We start from the raw sequence: 14881 nt of genomic DNA on the forward strand, positions 1-14881 counted from the left end.
AGCAGGGACCTGTGTGTGGCTCTGAAGAGCCACTCTGGGGACAAGTGGCCAACAAGACTCAGTTACTTCTGGACAGCACTACCCTGAACAGAGTCAGGAAAGTCCAGAGCCTGACTTGGACAGAACTTTGATACATTCTGTAGAGCCCTGATGTCTGCTCTGGGCAGTGCCACTCCATATTTCAGGCGAGTCCAGCAGCTTCCATTGACCAGTGGTGACGGGATCTCCAGGCAGAGCCTCTCGGATACGGCGACAAGGACCTCAGAGCCCACAGTCTCCCAGGACAGCCTCGGGTGCCCGCATGGCCAGCATCTGGCGGCGCGCCCGGGTGCTGTCGGGCAGGCCGGGTGTTTATCCCCCGAGCCGCCAGCAGGGAGCTCCCTTTCGGCTCTGCTCGCGCGGTCGCGGGGGGCGGCGCTGCGCTGCGCCGCGCTGCGCTCCAGCCCGGACCCGGCCGGGGCCGTGGATGCCTGGTCTCCGCTCCTGCTGCCTGCCGGGCGGGCTCCGGCGGCCGGTGAGTGTGGGGCGACGGGGGTGGTCGGTCGGTGGCGGGCTGGGCCCAGTAGGGAGGTGGGGCGGGCTCCGGCAGACCCACTGGCCGTGCGGGCGGCGGGGCCCGCCGGCGCCTCCTCCTCTCCTGTCCCCTGGAAACGGCGGCCCGGACTCCCGGCTCTGGTCCCCTGTCCCTGGCGGCACTTCGGGGCTCGACAGCCGGGGGTGGGGGCCAACTCGGAGGGGCGGGGAGGGAAAGCACCGGTCCCTTTTGGGGCCAGTCTGGGGGGCGCTGGAGGCAGGACAGGGTGGCCTTAGGTTTGGTGGGATTTGGGGCTTGGAAGAGCCCAGGTGGCCCAAAGCTGCGGGATGGGGTCTGCAGCCTCGGGGCTGGGGGGCTTTCCGGGGCCAGGCCCAGGCCCCCAGATGGAGCAATCCGGGAGTCGCTGAGGAAGACAGCGGGGAAGGCGAGCACCTCCACTGAGCCCTTTATCCCTCCCAGCGGCCTTCACCCTTTCACTGCCAGGCCGACAGCGGGCTCCTCTCAAAGGAGCAGCTGCTAGACAGCTGGCAAAACAATGGAGACCCCGCTTCCAGGCCCCCTCTTCTTGGGACAGAAGACGGTGGGGGGGGGGCGGGAAGCGGATGGCAGGCTTGGGGGATTAGATGGTGCAGGCGGCTCCCTGCGACTGGCTGCTCACCTCACCTTTCCCTGCAAGGGGTGGGGTGTGTGTGGGAAGGTCAGACAGCCTGCCCCAGGCCTCTGGGAGAGACCGCCCTGACGCCCCGCCCTGCTAACCTGTCATGCCAGTTGTTTCTTGCCAATGGAAGGGGAGGTGGTAAACTCAGCTTCTCCCCCGAGTCCGCGTTAGGGGGCCACAAGCAACTTGGTAGCAAGCCTGGTGAGGATTGGGTCATGCTTCTGGCTGAGATAAGGCCTGCAGGGACACACCACACGTTGGGGCTTTGTTGTGGGGGTGGAGATGGGGTGTTTCCTGGTTGCAAGGCACATGTGTTATGTTGATTAGTTGGTAAGAGTGCTGCCAGAATGAGCCAGGAGTGGGGAGGAAGATAACCTGTTTTTTAAGTGGTGGACATTTTGCCTGGTCACTTGGCCAACTGGGCATGTATGTGGTGGAGGCCTCAGAGTTTGTGTGTATGTGGAAAAGGATGAAGGCTGCTTCCTGGAGGAACTCTTTTAGTAAGGGCCTCCCAGACCCCAGATAGTCCATCAAAATGAGAATTGAGATTCTTCCCCCTTTACCTTGCCAATGACTTGAGCTCATTTGCATGTTTTCTCATGGTGTCCCTGGCATGTCTGTGGCAGAGGAGGTCCTGTAAGTGCCCCTATGGGAGAGTGAACTGTGGCAAGCACATATGTATGTATGCACTGTGGCCGTATTGAAAGGTAAGGTAAGGTCATTCCAGTGAATAAGAGCAAGATCACCTTAGCAGGACACTGAATCTAGAGGATATTGAATCAAACTGGCTTTCCTTGTGCTTCCTGGATGTGGAACCCTTTCTTGAGCAGGTTGGTGTCCTATTGTCATAGCAACAGGCATGGTCTAACATTCTCCACCCTTTCTGGTTCAGGGGCTACTTTCTATTTGGGGATACCAAAAGTTGCTCTCCTGAGGTCTCTGGCTTCCTGACAAACCTTGCTGGCTCTTTGTCAAAGGCCTGCCACCTCCTCAGCTTCCCCTCTGTCCTTTTGTGATGAGGTTTTCCAGGAAACATCCTCCTGGTTGCTGGACATGACTTGGCTGGTTATATATAGCCTTGGGTGGAGGTGTGCTTGTCCATTTGGGATTGAGGATATTTAAGTGGGGCCTCAATTCCAGGAAGACAATGGCTTTGGGGTCAGCTATTATGTTGAGGGGATTAGGAAAATGAGAAGGATTGTGACTGGGGGTATATGGTGGGAGTGGTAGGGATCATAGGCTAGAGGTCACTTCCTTTAGGATCTTTGAACTTTGGACAGTTGATGACCAGGTACCTGCATTTCTGAGTGTCTAGTTTGTTTACTTTCTCCAGGCCTGGTGCAGGTGCCAGGGTGTGTGCCTGAGGGCTTCCTCCCCTGCTCCAGACTCCTCAGAAATCATCATGTGTATTGTGACCTTCCTGACTCCTGCCTGCTCTCAGTCCATTCATGGGCAGTGTGGGCAACTAGGCTGTTGCCCAGAACCCCTTTCACTGACCTTGCTTGAGGCTGCTCGTTAAGGGGGGCATGTATCTTCAGAAGTTGGACTTGAAAACTCTGGGGTCCCTCAGAAGCAAATACCTGAAGGTAGACTGGGAGGGGCAGACCTGGGGCTTGTGTGAAAGGGAGAATCCACCCTGTTGGGGTGGAGCAGGGAGTTGCTGGGATTCAGGAAGCTTTGATCCAGACTTGATGTGTCACAGGTCTCCAGTGCAGCTGTGGGGTGTTCTTCGTCCTTTGAACCAGAGAGGTCTGCCTCCAGTCAGTCGCCCTAGCCTGGAGTGAGTGCCACAAACAGGAATAAAAGCATCCATGTAAGCTGGGTGGGTCCTGTTGTGGCCCTGGGCTGCAGACCTTGTCTCAGGCCTGCTCAGAGTATAGTGGGTAAAACCAAGGGGCTGGGGCCAGGTTTAAAGATTTGAGGGGACTCAACTCACTGTGTGCTGTGATTGACAGATTCCCATAGAACTCAGGGTAGGGCCTTGCTGGTTTTTCAGATCTGCTTTGGGCCAGGCCCTGGGGGCTCTAAGATCTCTATGTAGTACCCCACTTTGATCAACATTCCCCTCCGCACAGCTTTACGGAAGTACCATTATCATTTTTTTGAGGTAGCCTGAATTTGAGGATAGGATGGTGACCAAGTAGGAGCTGAGTTGGTGGGGTGGGGCTCAGACCTGGTAAGTCTTCACTTCTCCCACTCCCCCTTCATTTCCCTGCCCTTTGTGGAGGCAGGAATTGTGTGGCTAGTAAATTATTCACATTCCCTTGACATTTCAAAGTTGAGAGTCAGACAGCAGTTTAAATCGTTGAACTGATGATTTTATAAGGTCAGCTCCCGTTTTCTCTGCCAGATACTTCCTCGTCACTTAAAAGGGATTATTTTTATTTTTCTCTGGTATTCAAAAACGTTGGATGATGGGTTCAAGGTCACACAGCATGTCGAAGGCAGAGCAGGATTAGAACCTGCAGTTTGTGGTAGAGTGGAATACCCATGCAGCAAGAGCTTGGGGCCGTGCCTGCCCTCGCAGGAATGCCTATCCTTGGAGATTGTATGGTTGGAATAGCGGAGTCTAGAGAGGAGATGCTACTTGCTCAAGGTCACACAGAAGGGGGCGTGTGGCTTGGGGAGCGATAGCAGAACTGGTCTGCGGGCAGGCCCTGTTTGGAACCCGGGTTAGGACCTCTTTCGTCCGGGTTCTGCCCGGGCTGGCAGCTTGCAGCGTTCCCAGGGAGACCCTATCGCGGCGAAAGGCGCCACGGAGCTGCGGCTGTGGCTGCGCCCGCCAGCCTCGGAGAGCGGGGGCGAGTGGGGGGGATGCTGAGGGCTCCCGGGCTCCCGGCACTACCGCGGGAGGGCCGGCTGATGTCATGCGAGAAGCGTGCATTCGGAGCAGGGTGCACACCTGGAGCCAGATAAGCTCCGTGTGACCTGGAGGTGAGTCACGCGGTGCTGCGGAGCTCAGCAGAACCGGCGGGAGCAGGCGCGGCGGCGGCGACTGGCCGCTCCCGCTGGGGCCGCGCGGCGGGCCGGTCCAGGTGTTGCGCGACTCCTCTGGGCAGGGACTGAGATCTCCTATGCGGGCCTGGGGCGAGATAGGGGCCTCAGGCTGTAAGGAACCGCCGCTCTGGGAAGTCAGAGGCCAAGGGAGAGAGGCCGGCTCTCTTGGGAAAGTATTTCCTTTGTATTTATTTATGAGTGTGGTCTGCTGGTGGGAGGTGGGGAGCTGACCTAAGTATTCACCCACGGCAGCCAAGTCTGGGTGCCCTTGTTCTGGGAAGCTAATGTTATAGTTTCCATTTCCTGGGGTTTCTGCTTTGCCAGCTGCAGGGTGACCCATTTAAATCTGTCCCTACTTAAAGCCATAAGACACCAGTGAAGTCTCTTAACCAGGTCCCTCAAGTCACTGAATTCAACTTTTAAGACAGGAAGGCGAGCTTTAAAATGATCCTTGCAAACCCCCGTTTACAACTTTAATGCGAATGAATTGCTTGCTACTCTGTCAAAACTACACTTTTTGTTTTGTTTTTTAATATCTTTAAATTTAGGAAAGTAACATGGGGAGGGGGAGTAGTTAAATCATTAGGAAATGTATTAAGTAGAAAACTGAAGTGTTACTTACCCTCCCTGCACCCTACTCCCCGAGACAACTAGATACATTTTTGCAGAGGGGCCGAGGGGATGAGGGGCTCCTGGGGATTGAACGTAGGGGTTATTTAACACCGAGATACATCCCCAGTCCTTTTAAATTTTTATTTTAGGACAGGGTCTCATTGCTTAGGACCTCGCTAAGTTGCTGAGGCTGGCTGAGGCTGGCCTTAAACTTGCAGGCTGGCCTTAAACTTGCCATCTTCCTGCCTTAGGCTCCTGAGCCTCTGAGACTAGAGGTGTGCAGCACACCTGACTCTGGACTAATTATGCTGGGGATTGAACCCAGGGCCTAGCACTCAACCAACTGAGCTGTATCCCCAGCACCCCCCAGACTAATTTTAAAAGCTTGTTTTATATATGTATATGTATAATTATTTATTTTTAGCTAAATATGTTATTAAAATATTTAATGTAAATATTCAAATTTTTTTCTGTGTGAAATAAAGAGCATACAAATAGGTAGAAGGAAAAATGACACATAATCCCACTACTTAGAGCTTCTAGGCTTAGATTTACACACACACACACACACACACACACACACACACACACACACACATACATCTGCCAACTTATTCTCATTTTTAAAGCTTAAAACCATATAGATGAACACAAATCTGCTTTGACTATTCTAAAATCCCAATCTCCTCCCCAGAGCATACATTTTTCTATGAATATGTAAGTATTGTATGTAATGTACCTGTTTGTTATTCATACACATATATACAGTTTTTAAAATGTTAGCATGCATTCTATCCTGCAACTTGCTTTCCTCACTTAACAAGATATTATAGAATTTTTCTAGGTCAATATATATAAGCCTGCATCACTCTTTTTAATAAGTGCCCAGTCATTCTATAACTTAATTATTTCCATAGTGATGTATATTAATATTTATAGATTTGTGATTATAAACAATTCTGCAAAGATTAGCCTAGTTTATTGTGTGACTATATCTATAGATGACCTATAGAATTAGAATATGAACATATCCAAAGAATATGTTCATATTTGTGCTGTTTTCATTTATGTTCATAGACATCACCAATTTTCCCTCCTAAAAATTTATTCAAGCGCTTGCTTTAGCAGCATATTTGCTAACTTTGGAAGAATACAGGTAAGATTAGCATGACTCTGTGCAAGGATTACACACAAATTCATGAAGTATTCCATATTTTTGTAGTAAAGATCAACTGGCCTTCCTGCTGCAGTGATGTATATATCACATGAGTTTGTCCTCCTACCAACACATATGAGAGTTCCTGCTACCCATCCCATAATTTATCAATGTTATCCATCTTGATAGTTTTTACTGAACTAAGTGAAAAACAGTATATATCTGTGGTTGTTACTGAGACTGAACACCTGTTCATATGTGTTGGCCATGTGTATTTCTGCATCTATGAATTGGCTGTCTATATCTTCGGCAGTAGCAATAGGGGGCTGTGAACTCAAACATGTGATCCAGTTTGGCCATGCACTCATTGGGTTGCTTTTACTTCCTTGGACTATTTTCTACATGAAAGGGTCTGGACTTGTTTTAGTCATATTTGTGCTGATAGTCATTTGTGCACTTGCTCATCCTCTCTATCATCCTATTTAGATTGGAAGAATGTACCAGTTTTGAAAACTTACCATGAGCTAGGCATTGTACGTGTCATACTTATATATGCCATACATTTGTGTGTGTGTATAAAACTTAATTCTTAATCCTTATGTGATAGATGCTGTTATCTCCACTTTATTTTATAGATGGTGAAACCAGGCATACAGTGGTCTTAAGTGACTTGCCCAGGGCTTCATAGGTATTAACTCAGATTTGTTCTCAGTTTTGTAAACTGACATCCAAAGCCTCTGAGCTCTTTCACTAGGCTTATTTACCTCTACGTCCCTTGTATTTAGTAGTTGCTTGATAGACACATTTTTTCCAATATTTTTTCACAAAGATCTGCAAACATTCAGAAAAGTTAAAGAATTTACAATCAACACCTCCCCACCTCATAAATTCTGCAATTGGCATTTTCACATCCTTGTTTACCATATTTTTATCCCTTGATTGAGCTATCAAGATAGCTTAAATTTTTGACATATCTCAAAGTAAACTGTAGCCATTGGTATACTTTACTCCACATCCTTTAGCCTACGTATCATTAACTAGAGTTCAATATTTGTTTACAATTTTTTTCTTTTGAATAAATATCTGTGTTCAATGAAACACACACATCTAATGCACACTACTTGATGACAGTTGACAAATACATATACTTGTCATCCCCTACCAACATCTGGGATGTGAACATCACTCCAGGAGTTCCTTCATGCTCTTTCTCATGCTTTCTCTCATTCCCCTTATCCCGGGATAACCACTGCTCTGATATTTTTTTTTTAACCGTAGGTTAATTTTGCCTATATTAGAGCTTCATATGAATAGAATCATATCAATATGCTTTGTCAACAGCTTCTTCCCCACTTGCTTCAGATAATGTTTTTGAGATTCATTCTTCTTGTTGTCTTAGTAGTTGTTTCCTTTTTATTGCTAAGTAGCATTCCATTGCATGAAAATGTAAATTGTTTATCCATTTTTGTGGATGGACAGGTAAGTGCATATTTTAATTGAACAGTCCTTACCTTCAAGATGTTCACAGTTTCAAAGTGATAAAGCAATTGAGTTGATAGATTGTATTTTGTTTTGGAAATAGAAAGGTCAAGATAATTTAGGTACATACTCAAATTTACTTACATACCTTTCCTACACTTAAAGTTAGGAGAGGCTTCTTGGAGTGAACTGTTAGGTTACATTCACTGGTGTGAAGTGAGAGTAAGAGAAGAAGAGGAGGAGGTGGATAAAAAAATGCAGCCTGGAATAGGGATCAGGTAGATGGTGGTTTCAGAGCTGCTGAAGGCTTTGGACCCAAGGACAGGTGATATTGGCAAATCCAAGGTTAACGAGAAGGTACAGGAGCCCAGCTCTCTAGTGAAATGAGGGCCGAGGAGCATGGAAACAGCAAAACTAGTCTTGGGAGGGGAGGCTGCATGCAGTTGGGTAGCTCCAGACATGCGGCTCAGGAAAAAACCAGTCCACAGCCAGGCCTGGTGAAATGGGGATGGCAGTGGGGAAGGGGTGCCTTGTGAGCTGTGTAGATAACAATGGCAGGACAGGGATGGTGGGGAAGGTCTGACATGTCTCAGTCTCTGAAGACCTGAGGGTTGAGATGAGAGGACTGCCTTTGACAGCAAGTTAATAACTAACCTATGTCCACAAGAGATTTGGAGAGTTGGAATTTTAGAGCTGGAAGAGGCCTAGATCATCTAGTTCAACCTTGAGCAAGTGACAGGCCCAAGGTCCCCCCAACTGTGATTTGTTGGCAGGTTCAGGCCTAGATATCAGATCTAAAATTTTCATCCAGCACCATTCCCTGTCCTGCTGGTATGACTGACTCTGTTTTTCCTGCCTATTGCAATGACGATGAGGGGCAGGAATTTACATGAACTTACTTCTAAGGGACTTTTCTAGCTCAAAGACTTTAGAATTCTGGGGGCTGTTTTCCGTTGAGATTGCCCAGCTATCTAACCTCCGGCCAAGATCCAAAATTGGGTAAGGTTTGCAGAGTGAGTACTGGGTGGCTTGTTGGTACATACTTTAGGCAGGTAGGTTCTCTGTGATTGGGCTAAGGCTGAGATACTCTTGTTAATCCACAAGGTCTTTCTGTTTCCACCCCCTCTTCATTTCCCCGACAGGTACCCTTGAAGCCATCTTCTAAACCAGTTAAGATAGTGTGGGTAGTGACCAGCCAAAGATACCTTGTTTTGGTTTATGATAGGACTGTGCTACATTTCTATCAACATTCAGGAGAGAGAGAGAGAGACTCCTCTGTCAAAAGTACAGCCCTGAAGAGAGAGGATGCTGGCTGTCAGGCACTATGCTGCTCCCACCAAGTTCAGACCCAGCTGGCTAATACTGCGCCTGGCTATATGCCTTTTGGACTTTAGATTTTTTGTCTTCTAACTCTCAGAGAGTGTTCATAGAGCATTTAGAACTAACAAGTCCAGAGGGAACTTTGTTTTACTAAGTTGAAACTGAGGTCAGAGAGAAAGAGGTTCTTGCTATGCCCACAAGAAGCTAGTGACCTGGTCAGATTTCCTACCTCTTTGGACATGCTCCACAGCTAAATATTTCTCTTGAATTACATTGTCCAATGTAAGAGCTGCTAGCCCACAGAAGTTGTTGAGTACTTGAAATGTGGTTAGTCTGAATTGAAATATGCTTCAAGTATAAAATACACACTGAATTTCAAAGACTTAATATGGAAAATAGAACATAAAAAAGCTCTCAATATTTTATGTAAGGATACATGTTGAGATGGTATTTTGAATATATTGCATTAAATAGAATATATTATCAAAATTAACAACTTTTATATATATATAAAACCAGCCTTGCTATGTTACCCAGGCAGGGCTTGAACTCACAATCCTCCTGCTTCAGCCTCCCAAGTAGCTAGAATTACAGGCATGTATCACCATGCCTAGTTTTACCTGTTTATTTTATCTTTTTAATGTGGCTACTAGGAAATTTTTAAATTACATATATTACTTGAATTGTATTTCTTATGGACAGCACTGCTCTAGGGTGAAGATGTGTTGGTCTGCCAGGAACCACACAGGTCAGGGTATTGTGCAGAGAGGAAACAATTAGCCAGTGCCCTTAGGAGTTTCTGGACTTGTTGGGAGGTCCCTCTTAGTGGAATGGGTATCCTGGAAGGCCCTGCTTGGTTGTGGGGATGGGGTGCACAGACAGAAAATACCTATCCAGGGCCTGGCAAAAGGCCATTGCTGGAAGGGTAAACTTATAGGTTCTCTGTCTAGATCAGAAGGGGAGAGAAAAAATTAGTTAATTTCTAATTAGATGATATGGTCTGTTTCTACTTCTTGTTCCTTGCTGGTTAGAACAAGAAAGGCTCTCTCAATTCTACCTCTACCAGCTTTTTCACCCTAAGAGGTGCACATGAGAGTGAGGGTAGATTGGCGCCATAGGTATATACAACCTTAGGGCTTTCTCTCTGGTGACCACAACTTTCTTCCTGAAGCTATATTTAGGTGTTGGTCTAGGAAAAAGGATGTGAGTTTTTCAGGATCCTGTTTATCCAACAGACCCCACACCACCCCCACCCTGCAGCTGTCTTCTGTTTTGTCTGGAACTTCCCCTTCCTTCCCTCCCTGCTTCACTTTGGGCACCCAAGTACTATAAAGGACCTAGTATTGGCCCCTGAAACTCAACACTACTACTTGTTAACTGGTGACATCTAACATATCCTTAACTTTCTAAGTTCCATTTTTCTCATTTGTAAAATGGAAATAATGGTACATATCTTGCAGAAATGTTATGAAGGTCAAATGGGATAGTGTGTATGAAGTACCTGGCTCCAGTCCTATCAAGAGAAAGTCATTACATAAAGGCTGGATCCCAAGGTTCTGGGAGTCAGTGGCTAAGTCTGCTGCTCTAGGGGACATAGGAAGGAGCCTGGTAGCAGGTGATGTCTGTTGCTTTTGTGGAAATGACTGAAGAAGATGATGGTGCAGAGCCCCTTTCCTTTGCCTTTTTTGCCTGAACTTTCAATTGATTTAAAGATAACTTGAGATTTACTCTTGCCAGCAGGTCGGTCTCTCCAGGTGTACCTAAGCCTTGGTCTAAACAATTAAATTAACTGTTAAAATATTGTATAAAGCAGAGTACCTGATACATAATTAGCACTCAGTGAGGGTAGTTGGTCATATCTAGACTTGAGATTCAGGAAGAGATTGCTGGAATAATCTTTTTTCCCTTTCCATGTTTCTGTTTACAGCAGCAAGGTGGGGTCCAAAGGTCCTGTGCTAAGCACTCATAATCCTCTAGGGGTGCCACCCCGAAAAACAAAACCCCATCATGTTTAACTTAATGAAAAAAGATAAGGACAAAGATGGCGGGCGAAAGGAGAAAAAGGAGAAAAAGGAGAAGAAAGAGCGGATGTCAGCAGCAGAACTGCGGAGCCTGGAGGAGATGAGTCTGCGCCGGGGATTCTTCAACCTGAACCGCTCCTCCAAGCGTGAATCCAAGACACGCCTGGAAATCTCCAACCCTATTCCCATCAAGGTGGCCAGTGGCTCTGACCTGCACCTGACTGACATTGACTCTGACAGCAACCGGGGCAGCATCATCCTAGACTCGGGCCACCTAAGCACAGCCAGCTCCAGCGATGACCTCAAGGGTGAAGAAGGCAGCTTCAGGGGCTCTGTGCTCCAGCGGGCAGCCAAGTTTGGCTCGTTGGCCAAGCAGAACTCACAGATGATTGTCAAGCGCTTCTCTTTCTCTCAGCGAAGCCGGGATGAGAGCGCCTCAGAAACTTCAACTCCCTCAGAGCACTCTGCAGCACCATCACCACAGGTGGAGGTGAGGACACTAGAGGGACAACTGATGCAGCATTCTGGCCCAGGCATCCCTCGGGCAGGACCCCGTTCTCGAGTCCCTGAACTGGTCACTAAAAAGTTCCCAGCTGACCTGCGCCTTCCCCCGGTGGTGCCTCCACCACCCCCCTTCCCCCAGGGAGCTGGAACTGCAGCGAAGGCCCACTGGAGACTTTGGCTTCTCCCTGAGGCGTACAACCATGCTGGATCGGGGACCCGAGGGCCAGGCCTATCGCCGGGTGGTTCACTTTGCTGAACCAGGTGCAGGCACCAAGGACCTGGCTCTTGGGCTGGTGCCAGGAGATCGACTGGTAGAGATTAATGGGTACAACGTGGAGAACAAGTCCAGGGATGAGATTGTGGAGATGATCCGACAGTCTGGAGACAGTGTGCGGCTTAAGGTGCAGCCCATTCCAGAGCTCAGCGAGTTGAGCCGGAGCTGGTTGCGGAGTGGTGAGGGACACCACAGGGAGCCAGCCGATGTGAGTGCTTCCCCAGGTGCCAGGGGTGAGCAGGAATCTGGGATGTAGCATTTTATGCAGGTGTACTTAGGTGGATGACTGAGAGTATCCAAGAGCTGTGGTCAGAGCTTAGATAGCATAGAAGTTGGGGGGGTTGTATCACTCCCTTTGCCCGTCGGGAGGAGTAACCTCAGGAGAGGGTGTCCCATGCCAGATGCTTATTACCTTTGTCTCTGTACCTTGTCAAGCAGCTAAGTACAACTCCTCAAAGATTCACAGTGATAGAGTTCTCAATAGTTCAGCCAGGCCTCATGGTTTGATGTTTTCCTCTAATATTCTGTTGGATTGACTTGATTGAATTCAGCATAATGTCTTTCTCAAGGGTGTTGGGCAAGAACAGGTTCTGCCTAAACTTTAGCTGCATCCCTGGAGCCCTCAGGAGAGGTTGATGTTGGTTGATAAAACTGCCATGGCAGTATTCAGCTTCATGATATGAAGAGATGGGTTAGGGTACTGGGCACCCTATTTCCTGAGCCCTAAATTGGGCTAACACGTGCTACTTCCAAATATGAGAAATAATATAGACACTAGATAGGAATTCCATGTTTATTTCAATTTCGTAGATGAAAAAAAAGACAAATGATTTCAAATCAGGACTGAACAACTGCTACAGCTAAGGCTCTGGGGAAGATAATCTTCTCCAGGGCCTCTTCTTGCTTCCGAGTAGGTAAGGTATTAAATACCAGAGAGATCTCAGAGTAGCGGGACTAGGTCATGGAGGCCCTTGTAAATCATGGTTGAAATCATAGATTTTATCCCAGTGAAGTGGGACCATCAAAGAATTTGAAATAGGGGAGTGATTGGGTGAGATTTATAAAGGCTGCAAGAATTTTTATTACTCTCCGGAAGAAGAAAAATAATGACTCCAGGAAATCAACAGAAATCAAATCTACAGAGATAGTGTATCCTGAGTATCCCTGAGATCCCTAACTGTGATCCTGGCCTCACAAATCTACAGAGGAAAGCATAAGAGCAGAGATTTAGATCAGATAAATGGGCAGGTTTCCACGGAGAACTAAAACCTCTAATCCCAGTGGTCTTTTGATGGGGCTGGGGGAGAGGTGACATAGTTTGGAATATCCTGCCTGGAGATAGCATATCCCTCCCTCCCTGCTGTGGGTTTTAGGACTGTCCAGATCTGGGCCTTGCAGCCTGACCAGCACACAGCTGGCTGGGACCTTTCAGCACTGAGTGGCCAGCCAGATGTGTCAAAGTCAAAAAGAAGAGGAAGTGCTAAGGAAGCAGGCAGAGTCCAGCTCCAAACTTTCTCCCAGGGAGAGGAAATGGATGTTCAGGATGGCTATTCAACCTGACAGTATATTGGACCCAGAGGGAGCTGACAGTGGCAGGGTCAGACTCTGGCAGGATATACTGAACTTGAGTTCCAGGTCTTTCTTTACCCTGGGGCTAGTTGGATTTGTGGTCAGGGATGAGTAGTGAGTGGGAGGGAGCCTGTGTGAAATCCAGGGAAAGATCTGGATTCATTCATTCCAGAAGCACACATTGAGCACTTGCTACATGTTAGCTGGCAAGTTAGACTGAACTCAGGGAACCACGATTTAGAGGAGGAAGACAAGGGAAGGGTCTTTATCTTAAAACCAAAGGTTGTAATCCATTGCTATGTCTGTCTACTTTCTCCCAGGCTAACATTGCTTTTAACAGATGGAATTTTCTTCCTAAAGCATAAACCCCCTGGGTATTGTCACCAGCTCCCTGCTGAACCACAGCAAGACCTCTGTGGGGCTCCAGACTTGGCATCCTAGATGCCATTTAGTTCTCTCTCTGTAGCCCAGGGATCATCCTGGCATCTCACATTTCCTAGCCACTTTCCTTTTCCGACTAGCTGCTGCTGTCCCATCCCTGGGGAGGTGGATGGTTTAGCTTTGGAGGTGCCAGTGGAATCCATGTTGCAGCTGGTATCCCTGAAACACGGGCTTGCTCTAGCCCCAAGGGGCAAGCCCAGCTGGTACCCAGAGGACTTCTTCCCTAGGCCTCAGCCTGGCAGATCTGGCAGGGGACACAGTAAAAACTCCATCCCCATGTGTCTCCCTGAAGTTATCTGGCAATACAAGACAGAGAGGACCAAGAAAAGCCCTTTCTCCAGCTGCGTGGTGGTAAGGACACATGCCACAAGCAGAGAGGAGCAGAGCCTTAGCATTTCTATCTTTCTGTGACAGACTCCATGAGTTGAAGTGGCATGGGGGAGGGACTACAGCTCTCTTGTGGCCCTCAGCCTCTATCTCTTTCTCTTCCTCCCACTCTGATTCCTGATACTTTTCTTGGCATCAATTCTAATCCCAGTTCTGCACCAAGAAAAGAGTCTTCTCAGGGCTGGGGTTGTAGCTCAGTGGTAGATCGCTTGTCTAGCATGTGTGAGGCACTGGGTTTGATCCTCAGCACCACATGAAAATAAATATATAAATAAATAAAAGTATTGTGTCCATCTACAAATTAAAAAAGAAAGAGAGAAAGAAAGAAAAAAGAAAAGTCTTCTCCACCTCCTGCAGGTTCCTGGTCAGGGTACCCTGATGATGGTAACTCCACAGGAATAGCTTTTGGTGGCCACCCTGCCCATCAGACCATCCATCAACTGTGTCCACATGCTGTCCATTCCCAGGGAGTTCTGAGGGAGCTGACCAACTATCTGTTCTCTCCTACACACAGACGGGGGCCAGGGCCCCATGGTTGCTCTCAGCAGCCTGTTCCAAAGGCCCAGGGAGAGACAACCCTCAGAGTTTTCCTCTCACCAAGGAGTATAGAGAATGCTTGACTCACCACCTTCTTCATGCGTCCCTGTAGATGAGGATCCATGAGGAAAAGGGGTAAGCCACCAGGGGTAGGATAGATTTGGGGCCTGACAAATTACTAAGAGAAGCAGCTCTTTCTTCTGCCATCTCTCTCTCCATCTACCTACTCATTTGTTGAGCACCTCCTGTGTGCTTGGTGCTCCAAGGAATGCATAGCCTAATGGGAGACAATGACAATGCCACTGTAGCAACTCAGTGACAGGGTCCAGGACAGGGTACCAAGGAGCACAGACAATAGGCTTCAACTACAGTGTTGAGAGTGGTTGACAAA

The 14881-nt window shown here is 47.9% G+C and overlaps 1 protein-coding gene across 5 annotated transcripts in view; it reads left to right on the forward strand.

The window, feature by feature from the left end:
• Positions 1–397: 397 nt before the first annotated feature.
• The window catches only part of LOC306656084 (unconventional myosin-XVIIIa-like), a 53963-nt gene continuing 39479 nt past the window's right edge, over positions 398–14881 (forward strand). The window contains exons 1-2 of one of the 5 annotated variants that reach the window (XR_013762403.1): positions 398–514; positions 10685–12247. Coding sequence is in view for 3 of the 5 variants with exons in the window: in XM_079130973.1 (XP_078987099.1) it covers positions 10765–11538 (774 nt within the window). In the remaining 2 variants the exon portion in view is untranslated. Of the gene's footprint in view, positions 515–598; positions 1395–7352; positions 8437–10684; positions 14226–14881 lie in introns of those variants that run through there. The other 4 variants (XR_013762404.1, XM_079130973.1, XM_079130974.1 and 1 more) reach the window with 4 other exon arrangements.

This window comes from Sciurus vulgaris (assembly GCF_902686455.1).
Source record: "Sciurus vulgaris genome assembly, chromosome: 3".
Classification (NCBI taxonomy): Eukaryota; Metazoa; Chordata; class Mammalia; order Rodentia; family Sciuridae; genus Sciurus; species Sciurus vulgaris.